The sequence below is a fragment of the Pseudoliparis swirei genome, chromosome 9 (genome assembly GCF_029220125.1).
Source record: "Pseudoliparis swirei isolate HS2019 ecotype Mariana Trench chromosome 9, NWPU_hadal_v1, whole genome shotgun sequence".
Lineage (NCBI taxonomy): Eukaryota > Metazoa > Chordata > Actinopteri > Perciformes > Liparidae > Pseudoliparis > Pseudoliparis swirei.
Genome location: NC_079396.1, coordinates 2,401,424 through 2,415,535, shown reverse-complemented (window position 1 = coordinate 2,415,535; position 14,112 = coordinate 2,401,424). Strand labels below are relative to the sequence as shown.

At 49.0% G+C, this 14,112-nt stretch overlaps 1 protein-coding gene across 1 annotated transcript in view; it reads right to left on the bottom strand.

Annotated features, from left to right (window-relative positions):
- Positions 1-14,112, bottom strand: part of LOC130199822 (plexin-B1-like) — a 70,393-nt gene that overhangs the window by 31,472 nt on the left and 24,809 nt on the right. The window contains exons 2-9 of the mRNA XM_056423620.1: positions 7,465-8,329; positions 7,138-7,353; positions 5,982-6,164; positions 4,496-4,624; positions 779-879; positions 560-692; positions 329-485; positions 29-137 (exon numbers count right to left, since the gene is read on the bottom strand). Of these exons, the coding sequence (XP_056279595.1) occupies positions 29-137; positions 329-485; positions 560-692; positions 779-879; positions 4,496-4,624; positions 5,982-6,164; positions 7,138-7,353; positions 7,465-8,319 (1,883 nt within the window). The 5' untranslated portion in view covers positions 8,320-8,329. The remainder of the gene's footprint in view (positions 1-28; positions 138-328; positions 486-559; positions 693-778; positions 880-4,495; positions 4,625-5,981; positions 6,165-7,137; positions 7,354-7,464; positions 8,330-14,112) is intronic.

The window sequence follows — 14,112 nt, the reverse complement described above, 5'->3', positions numbered from 1 at the left end:
GTGTGTGTGTGTGTGTGTGTGTCCTCACGGCCTGCGTCCAGACAGCTGCTGCACCAGGCTGCAGTCGTAGAACGTGAATTCGGTCTCTGCCACCGAGACGTTGGCGAAACGCAGCGACAGAGACACCGTCACGAACTCTGAGACGACGACAACAAACACGAGGTCACAACAAGAGAGAACTTGACCTTTGACCCCCACATTATAATCACTTAATCGTTGACGGTCTAGGGATGGCATGACCGTCAGTTAAAAAGTGAAGTAAAGTGTAATCATGGACTCTGAGTATTTTGGCCCTTTAATGTTTTGTGGATCGTCGCGCGGCGCTCACCGTCTCCACGGCCGATCGGGGGCAGGCTGCCGGCATCGGGGGTGGAGCACGTCACGCCGCCGGCAGCGAGCGAAGCGGCGGCTTCCGTGTCCTGGAAGAAGCAGGAGTAGGCCTCTCCGGGCCCGAGGCTCGGGAGGCCGTCCACGGACACCTGGATCTGAAGAGGAGGGAGCGTCAAGGAAAGAGAGGAAGAGGACGGGGAGGGAGAGTGACCCGGTTCCCCCGCCTCACGTCGGCGTTCTGCCCGCGGCTGACGTTGTAGAGGCCGAGCCGCCGGACGCCGAGGCACCGCTGCGTCCGGTTGAAGCTCCACAGCCACTGGCCGCGCTCCGACCCGCGCCGGCACTCCTGGCGCTGGCCGCACCTGAAGCAACGAGGCGGGGCAGGTGAGCGAGGCGAGGGCGAGACACGAGACACGAGAGCGTACGGCTGACATGACCCCCGACTCACCGGCCCTCCAGCACACACCAGCCGCAGTACGGGTCGTTGGCGGACAGACAGGACCGACAGTCCCGGTGGTCACCGCATTCGGCCACGGGAAGCTTCTCCACCTGAGAGCCACAGGTGACAAGCAGAGACATTCAGGTTCTCAAAGATCCTTAAAGGTCAATATTTTCTCCGCCCCTTTTACACTTCAATGGTTTTGAGTTCCAGTTTTCATATTGTGACACTCAACGAACATCGTTGATGGAATAAAAATAATGAAATATGTATAATTATTTTAGCCAGTGCTACTTATCTTGTAGCTAACTAGCTGACCTGGAAAGCTCCAGTCAAGTAAAGATTAAATAATGTTAAAGTCAAGAAAAAAGGTTATTATAATCACTTTAGGCCAGGTAGGATTCAAGCTAGCTGCAAGCTGACTGCCATTTGTAGTAATCAATGTTGACTAGCTAACGGTAACATAGGCCATCCCAATTCAAATGTTGACTAGCTAACGGTAACATAGGCCATCCCAATTCAAATGTTGACTAGCTAACGGTAACATAGGCCATCCCAATTCAAATGTTGACTGGCTAACGGTAACATAGGCCATCCCAATTCAAATGTTGACTAGCTAACGGTAACATAGGCCATCCCAATTCAAATGTTGACTAGCTAACGGTAACATAGGCCATCCCAATTCAAATGTTGACTGGCTAACGGTAACATAGGCCATCCCAATTCAAATGTTGACTAGCTAACGGTAACATAGGCTTTCCCAATTCAAATGTTGACTAGCTAACGGTAACATAGGCCATCCCAATTCAAATGTTGACTGGCTAACGGTAACATAGGTCATCCCAATTCAAATGTTGACTAGCTAACGGTAACATAGGCCATCCCAATTCAAATGTTGACTAGCTAACGGTAACATAGGCTTTCCCAATTCAAATGTTGACTAGCTAACGGTAACATAGGCCATCCCAATTCAAATGTTGACTAGCTAACGGTAACATAGGCCATCCCAATTCAAATGTTGACTAGCTAACGGTAACATAGGCTTTCCCAATTCAAATGTTGACTAGCTAACGGTAACATAGGCCTTCCCGATACAAATGTTGACTAGCTAACGGTAACTTGGCCTTCCCAATTCAAATGTTGACTAGTTAACGGTAACATAGGCCTTCCCGATACAAATCTTAACCTCTACTAAGCTATAGCTTGAAATGTAATGTATTTTCTCAACTAATAATGAGTGTTTAGGTCCATTATATTACCTGTTACAGTTACTTATTTTACCACTTGCCTCTTTAACTGCAGCTAAGAATAGTCCAATCATGCTAGTCATCTATTTTTGGTAAGCGTAATGTCAACCTACTTGAAAATAGCCATGCCATACTAGCTAGCTCACAGGTATTCAGCTAGCTAGATATGTATAACACGAGTAAAGTTCGTTTAGCCTTAAAGATATTTAGCCTTGAATTCCTAGAATTAATCAAGTTGTACGTTTTTCTATACGAGACAAAGCTGCCTTTGGCAACAACTTCAATCTCGAGCTCGAAAAACCAACAATAAACTATAAATCGTGGCAATTTAAAAGATTTAGATCTCACTTTCACCAACCATATCAAAGCAATTACTAAAACCGCCTTCTGTCACCTTAAAAAGAAAGAAGTAAGGTCTCCCAAAGTGACCGTGAGAAGCTCATCCATGCTTGTATTTCCAGTAGGACGCACATTTGAAATGGGCTCTTAACTGGGTTTCCCAATGGGGACCATTAGGCAGCTGCAGCTTGAGAATACTGCTGCTCCAGTTTGATCCAGGACCAAAGGAACAGAGCACAATGCCTTCCGGTTAGTTGCAGAATAGACATTTAAACTTTTACTACTACAAAGAAACAACATTATAATAATCACCGAATGGTTTAGGAATAGATCTGATATTCTGAAAGGATATACTTCAGGGCTCTTAGATCCATGGGGAAGCAGCGTTCATCCGTCATAAGACTGGAACTAACTGCCAGAGGATGGGCACCAAATAAAATTAAATACAATATTTTAAAAACATGTCTCTTTCCATGTGACTACAAATGTTTGGATTTTTTTTATAATGTATTTAATCTATCCTATGTATGTACGTTTTATTTCATTGTAGAGGGTTTGCCTTATAATTACATTATACTCTATTTAATGACGATCTTATGTACTTTGTATCTTTCAATCATCTTTTATATATGGATGATCCTTTTTATTTATTGATGTAGAGCTCAATGAAATGCCCCTCTGTACAAAATGTGCTCTAGAAATAAACGTTCTATTGCTACGTAGTGATGGTGATTTTTTTTTAAATCTCTAATTTCATATTCTTATCCTGTTGCACTTTATTTTGTTTTTATAATCTTTTGCATCAAGCCAGAGAATCTGTCTTTGCATACACAAATAATATAACATGTCAAACTCCAAGAAACTGAACTTTAATCTGACCCGGTATCAGTAGCTCTATGGCAACCGCAATGCTCGTGATCATATTTAGTTTTAGATTCATGTTAAATATAAGTGGATTAGGTTGAACCCTGAACTGGACTGAGACGAGCCAGTCCACGATAGACCGCCGGTTTCCCATATCCATTCATCAGCATCTACGCTTCCCACACAGACGCTCTGTCGGGAGTGTGCCGGCACAATGGAGGCCACTCTCCCCGATCGATAGCATTGTTACGTCCGACCTCACACCTCCTGCTGACTGTTGGACCCACTGCAGCGGGGTCCGTGGCCTTTGACCCCCGCGGGCAGCTGGCCTCTCCGTTTTCTCTTATGTTCATTGCCTCTTATTCTTTCATCCCATTTCTCTTCAAGAGAGCCGCAGCTTGAGGAAGAACCAAAGCCTCGACACATTCTGACAAACGGATCATTTGTCCAGCGATGAATCACAAGCCGTGTTCAGATCTCGTGTATAGAGACATCTGGGCGACGGTTTAATGGGGCGGCAGAGCACGTCTGCTCATACATCTGTTGAGTCGGGATGGGTATCGTTTTTTTTCTTTTTCCGATACCGGTGCTAAACCGGTACTTTTAAAACGATACCAGTGCCTGAACGATACTTGAAACAAAAAAATTGCACAATTAGGACATTAAAAACCTCTTCGGCCATATTCTCTGTAAAGGCCGTTCTCACGGAGCACCGATAAACAACGGATATCAGACTGTCGACATGCTTAAACATGGTTATAATGGATAATTTATTATTTGTTGGTCTACTTTTATGAAAGTGAGACTTGCAATCAACATTGCGGTACTAATCTGAGTCCAGGCTGCTCTTGTCATCGTCGGTCTCAACGTGTTCAGGGCAGGGTTCTAACACATTTTGATCAGTGCATTTCCAGGACTTTTCCATGACTTTCAACCAAATTTCCATGACCAAACTGAAATCTCGGTATAAACATGAAAAATGTAGAACATTTTGCGTATTGAGAGCGTACGCCGGCTTATACGTTTTTTCCATGACCTTTCAAGGCCTGGAAATGACCATTTTAAAATTCCATGACTTTTCCAGGTTTTCCATGACCGTACGAACCCTGCAGGTGGACCGGTGACGGTCTCCCCATCGCGCCCAGCCTCACCGAAAACCGGTACCACATTGCCCGCGGTTTTTCGGTACCCAACCCTACTGTTGAGCAGCGAATATTGAAACGGAAAAGGACTTGAACGCCTCTAAAGCTCCGTAGCGCTACGTCTGTATCCTCACGGTAGTCTTGGTCATGACGTAGATGTGTGTTCCAGTCTGGTCCAGTAGAAGGTCCCCGCTGATGGGCGAGTTGATCTGGATGGTCGTGTTGGCGTAGACCTCCACTTGGCCGTCTCGACCCAGGTATACCTGCAGAGAGAAAACACCGGACGCTTTGGTACATTCTTTACACCGCAAGACTGGAATGGACAGCGGACGGAAAAAAGGGATATCTTCTTCGGCTTCCAACTCGAAACACAAATCAAATCCCACTCAGGCATCGCAGCAGAAGTGGCCGTGAGATGTGATTAGGACGGAGTCAAATCTAATATGAAGCAGTGGAAGACACCTCTGGCTTAAGTGATTCCCAGGCCTTCAAACTCTCATGTTACCTCACATTAATGGGATTAGCAGAGGTTTTTATTTTGCTGCCTCTTTTTTTTTTCGAGGGCTCTCTCACTCCAACAGGATGGAGACTCAGTCGTCCCATTAAGAGGATGCACTCAACACATAAATGGCATCGGGAGTAGCTCTTGGCTTTTATGCAGTTTTGCACGTCACATTTAGTAAAGAATGTTACGCTGTACTGAAGAAGCAACAGGTGTGTGACAGGATCGAGCTGGGGAGACCAACGGGAAGATAGTGGTTGATCAGCTTTGCAGAAATGTACATTAGTTCCCACATCGCCGAGCCTTCGGTTAAAGGAACAGCTCGACGGCTTGGGGAACAGCGGTGTGCATGAGCGCACTAAAAGGGCTTTTATTGGTGAACCGTGTATCCACTTGCTCAGTGTTCAGTCACGAGGAAAGCCTTTCTCTGCACTCCGGTCAAGCTTCTTCACATGCATCGATGTGCAGAGCAATTCTCACTGCAGTGGCAATGAACATCTTGAATGTGAGGCTCCCTGGAGGCCATGGATAGCGGTTTCGTCCTGCTTTCAGTGTTTTGTGCTAAGCTAAGCTAACCCTCTGCTAGAGTTAGCATCCCATTTGAACTGAATGGTACGAGTGTGTGGTATCAATCTCCTCATCTAATCCTCAGGAAGACAGTGAACAGGGCGGCTCATTCGTAAACGACAAACTCTTCTTCTAACTCCAACCGGATCGATTGCAAATGTCTCGCAAATGTACATACATATATATATACACACATACATATATATAAGGATATATTATGATCTTCAAACCAGTATTCTCGTCTCCAATGAGCTCGTCTGTAGAACGGAGCGAGTACCGGATGACTGGAATCTGCCGGTTTCTGAAGCCGATGGGAACCGGCTCAGCCTGTGGTTGTGAAAGCTCCCGTAGTCCGATGTGTGTGTACTTGAAGGGTTATTAGGTGACAAACTCGTTGGGTAAGGCGGAAAATTGGGAAATTACTATAATAGAAAGTGTTTTATGGTCTAATTTCTTTCCCATGACACATTCCTGTGATGCGTCCCGGGCATCACGGCGCATGCTGGGACGTACCTTAAGAGGCCCGCAGAAGCCCAAGATGAGCTCCCTACCTTGTGCAGCGAGCCTTTGGAGTCCCCGAGGAAGGCGATGCTGTGTCCGTCCCGGACGCTGACGGCCACGGCGGTGAGCCGGGCGGCCGAGGTGCTCCACGCCGCCCGGGCCTCCAGCGGCACGCGGCTCGCCATGGGGCTGGGGGTGTGGTCGGAGCCGCAGGGATACGCCTTCAGGGTGTTCTGCAGAACATCGGAGGGAAACTTATCGCAATTTTACGCATTTATTTTAATTTAACACACCAAGATTATTATTTTTTGTATTTCTCTTAATATATATATCAAACCCCGGAGATTCAGACTAACAACTTCACGTTCCAATTACTTCCTGTTGCCCGAGAGCCTTTGACCCCTCCTGACCCCCAAGAGGATTGCCCTGCAGATTAAAGCAGACCCATTCGGACTAAAGGCCACCGGCTCTGTTGGTTTGGCGAAAACAAACAACTTTTTAAAATCCTGCTTTCTGGTCAGTCTCACAGCTCGGCTGCTCCTAAGTGGCCCTGACGGAGGAGGAGAAACATCTCTGGTTAGTCCAGAGTTTAAAGGAAAGAAAGATGCCTGAGGAGCTGTGATCTCATGCATCTTCTCCTCGTCCAATCATCCCTCTGTTTCATTCCGCATGTCCTTTTTCTTCCGTTTCCCTGTCGCTGTGTGTGCGAGGCTTTCTATTCCCCCCGCTCCCCCACCCCACTCCCACCTTCTCTCAACCTTAATCTCCACCTTCCCATGTCAGTTGTTTCTCCTTGTCACAGCTCATTAGGCAGCAGCCCAGCTGATGCAGGGTCAGCTTGGTTTATTGATCCCTAATGGTCCCATCAAACGGTTCTGAGGGCCGACGGGACCCAGAGGGAGTCACCGAGGGGCAGAGCTACTCCTGCCTTCATTCTTCCTCTGGCTAAACTTAATCTGGGAAATCCGCCCATTCCTTGTTCCTGGGCTGAGCTTTCTGTTTCCTCTTATGTTTTTAAACCACCCAAACCAATAGACCTGAGGTACATTAGTCATGATGGCCTACTATACGGCATACATTTTTGCAACAAGCACTCAAAGCAGGACAAAATAAATGAATTCTGCTCCGGTTATTGTGAGGTCATTGTTTTCGGACGCCCATCTCTCCTGGAAACAGTCCGCTTCCTTTCCTTCCTCGCGTCCTTACCACGGGGAGGTTGGCGCAGCTGGACTTGACCTCGTACTCGATGTAGGCCACCTCCCCCCCCCCCTCCGCCCGGCCGCCCCGGGTGTAGCAGAGGTCGCGGGTGGAGTCGATGCGTCGGTCGAGCTCGTCCAGAGGGTAGACGCACAGCGCCGAGGCGTCCGGGGCGGAGAAGACGCCCAGCAGGTCCTCCCCTTCCAGGCCGACGCCGCGCCCCACCTGTTGCAACGGAGCGGGAAAACAACTCGGTTCAACAGGGAAAGACTCGGAACGCCAACACGCCGCGAAGCTCAAACTCCATTCTGAAGGGTTTGTTTCAGGTGGGAATACCCGAGCGGCCTGGAGCAGGTTGTAGGTCCTGGGCGGAGAGGAAGCGGAACGGCAGACCAGAGGAACTTCCACGTAGGAGTAGTAGGAGGTGTCGTCCAGACAGACTCGAGCGGCGAAGGTCCGGTACTCCCTCGACGGCGACTTGATGTCGCGCCGGTAGAACAGGAAGTAGACGTAGGCGCGGCGCGCGAACGCCATCACGAAGTGGTGGTCGTACTCCGACAGGCGGCCCGCCACCGCCAGCTTGGCCGTCTCCTCGTAGGAGAAGACGGGCTCCGCCGAGAGGTGGCGGGTGGAGATGGGCGGGTGGCTGGCGGTGTAGCCGCGGCCCACGTACATCACCGTCCTCTCCCCGCCGCCCACCACCAGCCCCACGGTCGACACCGCCGGGTCGTTGGCGGCGACGTACTGCGTGTCCACCGGCCGCTCGGTGGAGAAGCGGACCGTCTTGATGGAGGCCAGGCTGCGCTTCTGGCAGGTGCCCTGGTGGATGCTGCCGCAGGTGATCAGCTCCAGCGCCGCCGGGTCCACCAGGAGCAGCTTGTTGTGGTTGCTGGTGCTCCGGGCGTGGGGGCAGTTGGACTCGGTCACCGGCGGGAGGCAGTCCTTGCTGTCGCTCACGGGGCCGGTCGCCTCCTCCAGCTCCAGCCGGAGGCCGGCGGCGCCGTCCAGCTGGAAGAGGCGGTCCACGGCGCCCAGGTACACCGTCCCCACGGAGGGGTCCGGGTGGAGCGCCAGGTGCTGGAATTCGGTGTCATTGCGGGAGAAGCGAGGGTAGGAGCGACCGCCGGCCGAGGCGAAGACGAGGAGGAGGAGGAGGAGCCGGGTGGAGTTCAGAACCTTCCCATGTGGCATGGCAAATATTCTGAGGAAGGAAGCAGAACCGGGTCAGACGCCTTTAGCCAGATGTTTGAGCTGAAACAGGGTTCTCTTGTTGACCGACTTTTCCAGGACTTTAAACCAAATGTCCATGACCAAACTGAAATCTCGGTTTATACATGAAAAAGTGAGAACATTTAGTATTTAAACAATGTGAATTCATCAGGATATAGTATTTATTAAATTTAACAAATCACCAGCGAACTATCCAGTTCAGGTGCGTTCACTTGCAATGCGGAAAAAAAGTTATTGCGGTGCCAGGAAGAGAGCGGACGCCGGCTGATATTTTGAGCGTCTTTCTTTCAAAAACATATTTATTATTTCAAACTCGACGTAAATGAACATGTGAATAAAACACATTTCCAGGACTTTTCCAAAACTTTTGTGATTTAAGTTTTTTCCAGGACTTTTCCAGGTCTGGAAAAAAACATTTTATAATTCCATGACTTTTCCATGTTTTCCATGACCATACGAACCCTGAAGAAAGCTGCTTCTGTCGAACCGAGTGCAGCCGATGGACCGGCCCCGACCAATCAGAGCACTTTAACACTACGTGACATCATCACCCGTCTGCACACTGGTTTGCGGGGCTAAGGGGACATCAGGTCCACGAATCAACATTCACACACACAGTAGAACAGCTACGGGGTTAACCGCGTTGCCCGAGGACGCATCGACGCGGCCATCGGAGCTGGGGATCCACATTTAATAACAAATCTTCCCGATGGACGAAGCCGTTATGTAATCACTCCCGTTTCACCGGATCTCTTATGAACAGACTGGAACTAGATCTACTACTGCAGCAGCTACCGGCTATCACAGCCGCTGCACAGCACTTCATGTACATGGCTTTGTACATAAATGTCTGAATATATATTTCATTTTATGAATTATTTGAACATTTCATTCATACCGGTATAGTATTCTGCACGTCAGTTATCTTTACTTAATTTCCGGAAAAAGCCAGATAACTTTTTTCTCTTTCTATACGACATCGTGTCCTCTCGTGTTCCAAGATAGACTCTCAGTTTCATTCTCTCAAGTAGCTTTTCAACCATATATATTTGTTGGATTTTCAAAAGAAAACCCTCCTTCAATAAATATTGTAAAACGCTGCGAGGCCCTCAACTTCCCACATCTGGAAATTATCAACAATCTTCTTTGGAGTAAAATATAGATCATGTCCCATTTAAAATAAAATAAAAAGACGTGGTTCTTGTTGTTTTTCATATTATTCTCCAAGATGTAGGTGTCTTATACACACACATATCTATAGAGTAGTTATGCCTTCTAATCTTTTTTAGAATGAGAGAAAACCAACAAGTTGGGCTCCGTTTGAAGCTCCTTGAACACATGGACTTTGTTCCTCCAGAGGGAACCAAGGCCCCGCGACCCGGAAATACGAGAAGCGGGTCGGGTCATGGAACGCGACGCAACGCGACGCCAACTTCCTGGTTGGCCGACACAAATCCGTCTTTCCTGCAGCTTTCTACCAGAGTTGGACCCATGGCTCCGTCCAATGGGGCAGATTCTGTTTCCGTCTGTCGGTTTCCTCTCTGGATCTAAAATATTAACAAATCGCCTCGGGCCTTCACAGCTGGTTTATTCAAAAACAGTAACTCTCCCAAGTCTCCCATTTCCTGAGCCATCACTCAACACCTCTGGAGAGGAGAGAGTGGTTTGTGGACACTGAGCTTTTCGCATTCGGAGATAAAACCTGTTTAATTATTGAACGGGCTCCTCAGACCTCTCCCTGACCTCACGGACGAAAAGGATGCATAGAAATACATCAAATCAAAATTCGGCGTGGAGACGCGTTTTTCCTTCGAAGTTCCCACTACGTTACTGGGATAGGGCGGGGATTGCACCAGCAACCCCGTGATAGAAAGATGGACCTGCTAACCACTGACCCAGAGTCTCCCCACAGGAACTGTCAGGCAATGGCGGAACAGATGGGGCAAGACGACGGAAATGCATCACTGAGTGGAAACCGACCGCCATCAAAACTCAACAGAAAGAGGTGAGGGGGGTGAGGCGTCTCGAGGAATCGGCATCGTGCGCTGACGATGTGCTCGGTAACGCGTTTGACGTTCGACAAGTCTGGGCGGTCGAAGGCCGACTGAAGCATCGGCGCCAATAAACCACAAACGAGTCGTGGAACTCCGGGGCGCCATCTTGTACGTAGCTCGCCCCGAAGCGTCTCTTAAGACTCAAGATGCACAGAACATTAACCAAGTGGAAATTGGCTTTGTTGGTATGATTAACGCCCCAACACACCGGGTCATGACGAGGGTCGGGTACCGAAATCCGGTGCCAATATGCGTGAGGCCGGTGCCGAGCACATCAGCGTCAGGCTGGGCGCGACGGGGAGACCGTCACCGGTCCCCCTGAACACGTGGAGACCGATGATGACGAGCAGCCTGCTGAACTCAGATTAGCACCGGAACGTTGCAATCCCCCCCCCCCCCCGAGTGCTGCAATCAGGACGAGGACCCGGGGGTGCCGAAAGGGAGGAGACCGAGAATCTGCCGTGGGTGAGCGGGTGCAGATCTGAGCTCGGGTCCGTAACCCGGAGCAGCTGCATGAGTCTCGGTGTGCGTCGGGTCAGTGGGCGAGCCTCGGTTACTTATTCATGAGCCGGACGAAGCGAATAATAAGTCATAACCGCCACGCCCGCTGTCAGAGGATCCGAGTCGGGCGTGTCAACGAGCAGCGGCCACGACGGTCTGACGGGGGCGTGAAACAATCCGCCTCGAGACCGGAGGAATATTCATCATGAAATATAAATATAAAACAAACCAATGCAGTGGGCGCCTCATGTTTTATCGAGTGGCGTCTCCGATACACGTCGTCTTTTGAGGTCATTCTAGGGTCAGATAATCACGGTCACTGCAGATGTTCAACGCCAGTGACTTCACATTTGAGTTAGTCCAATACTACTTGATGATCTGATGTTTCCATACTCACATGCCACAATTTAACATTTTCACGAGATGATTATCATGTTATCGTGTCTTTAACTTGTTTTATTGTGCATTTGTTGGACAACAGACTTACACTCCGAATACGAGTGTTGGGAGAGGGGATTGTTATCTCTATTTTGAATATGACGTCAATATTTAATTTGAAAAATACTACGGTTGTATCATGTCAGTTCATTAATCATATTGCAAAAATACATATAGCGCCTCACGGTGGCCATGGGCTACAATTACAGAATATATGTGAAATGTTAATGGTGAATGCAGCAGAACGCAAAAATATACAGAAAAGAGTCAGAGAAGGCAGCAAAAGTGACTTAATAGGTTCAGTTATACAACAACAACAACAATGTAGAGTCAGATATTAGTGGTTCTTACTTCTGGGACCAAGACTGACGACAGCTACGTCAAACACGCTGAAAATAGAGATGTTTTCACATAGTTCTAATGTCGGATGGACTTCATGTTAAAGCATAATGTTCTTATTCAGGAATTTCTCTTGAATAACATAATAAATCATTTAGTGTGTCAAGTAGCTAGACGAATAACATTTAAGCCGCGCCCTCTGGGGACCTATACCCTACCCTCACCTGCTCTGTGACAACACGCCGCGGCCGACATATTTATAGCGCGCTGCGACCACATCGCCATGGGAACTTCCTCGACAGCAATGACCGCTTCCTCCGAGCGGCCATGAGGCCTGATGAGAGGACAGAGGCACGGGCCGGGCAGCTGTGGTGGTAAACACTCAGAGGGGAAGACATCCATCTCCATGTCCGAGACCTATTAACCCATCAACCCATCAACTAAAGGACCACTCCTCAACGTGGAGAGCTTCTTCTAGAAGCATCCATTCAATCGTAAGTCTTGAAGGTACTTTGTAGATTGTCAGTGTGCATGAATCAAGAAGCTTATTTTGAAGTCTTTTAAGACAAGAACTGATCCATTATAGCTGATGGGGCGGATCCAAGAGGTTCACCGGAGTTTGGTAGGAATACAAATACCACCGGCACCCTCCTGAGGAGCAGAGGGCCGGTCCTCCGGAGTTCATCAGTTGTGTCTGGAATGCAGCGAGTTGGTCCATCGGGCACAGTCCAACACCTATAAATAACCTCTGGTGGACCATTAGACCGTCCACAGTCACAAAGAGGCTAAGGAGCAAATATTCACACGCAAGGAAACATAGGAACGACCACATGAGTGATCCGAGTCTACCTGCGTCAGAAGTACTTCAGTTGAATCGGGTTCGACTCTTCGTTTCCTTACTCTCATATAAACTATCCATCAATCCTTTGGCACGAGGTTCAGTGATGATTTGGAGAACATTACATCGTCAAATGTTGCTGCTCGTCTCAACCAGTGGGGTCCATGCAGTTTCCCCGGGGGATTCAACAGGTGCCCCCCCCCCCCCCCCCATGGGACCCATCTCTGGGATGTTGGCCCCCCTCCCTGCGCAACTGGCTCTAGATCGGCTTGTAAAGGCCTCTGGGTGAAGGTGGCTGGCGGCTCCGGATGAGGGTTTTACAGGATCTCCTTGGCTGAACCTCACCTTGGACTTAAGGCCCGCTGCCCCCTCTCACCCTGCGGGGAGCAACGGGGGTCCTCCGCTCGAAGCTGGACCCTCTGCTCCACCAGCTGGACTACCCTCAGTACGTAAGGTGTCCGCGGCAATGCCAGCGACCCAACCAACCCAAACAACCAACCCAACCAACAAACCCAACCAACCAACCCGTCTCAACAAGGATGCTTTGTGGTTGGGTCTGTTTACCATTTCATAACCGTTCATATTATACAACCAAAATCTTTATGACTTCTCTATATTAATTGTTTACTCCACAAAATAGTGAACAAGAGCACAACGGTCTTCATAGTCTAGCCTAAAAAACACTTTTTACTTGAAGACAAAGAGTTTAGGACAGACCCGTCGACTTTGAGAGATTTCCTCAGACTTTTCCTCCCGACTACAACTCTCCACTTAAACCCAGAATGATTTCTTTTGACGGCAGAGGGACGTAGCCGTCCGGATCGGCAGCACTAGAACAGTCCCTGAACGTCTCAGACTGTAGTCTCTTCCGTGAACTTTTGCCCCAACCGTTCCTTTCCGTCTCCCTTTCTCTGTGTGTCCATGTTTATTAATCGCTGAGAGAGTCTGCTGTGCAAGTTCATTTCTAAAGCTGCTAATGAGCCGTGACAGCCCACTGAATGCCTAAGGCCCGATCAAATATGTGGGGTCAGCAGCACGGGGCCACTGGGAGGGGGCATTGAGCCCGCGGCCACGGAGCACTGCCTCGCATTGTTATGTTCTGGTGGGTCGGCCGGGCCCCCCAAACTCTGCTGATCCCATCCAGAGAGTACAGTAGAGAGACGAGCGGCGGGCGGCGAGAGACAGAACAGGCACAAGCGTTCGCCAGACAACAAGCGGAATGGATTTAAAACGTCGGGTCTGGAAGGAGTAGCGTGTGCACTCGGTGAAGTTCAGTTGAAAACTTCAAGATAATGACGGCATTGGCTGTTTTTTTATGCTGAAGGAAACAGTTGGTAGTGAAGACAGAAGAAAGGTACAGCTAGACTACAGCGTAGACTACAGCGTAGGCTACAGCTAGACTACAGCGTAGACTACAGCTAGACTACAGCGTAGACACAGCGTAGACTACAGCGTAGACACAGCGTAGACTACAGCGTAGACACAGCGTAGACACAGCGTAGACTACAGCGTAGACACAGCGTAGACTACAGCGTAGACACAGCGTGGCTATAGCGTAGCTACAGCGTGGCTACAGCGTAGCTA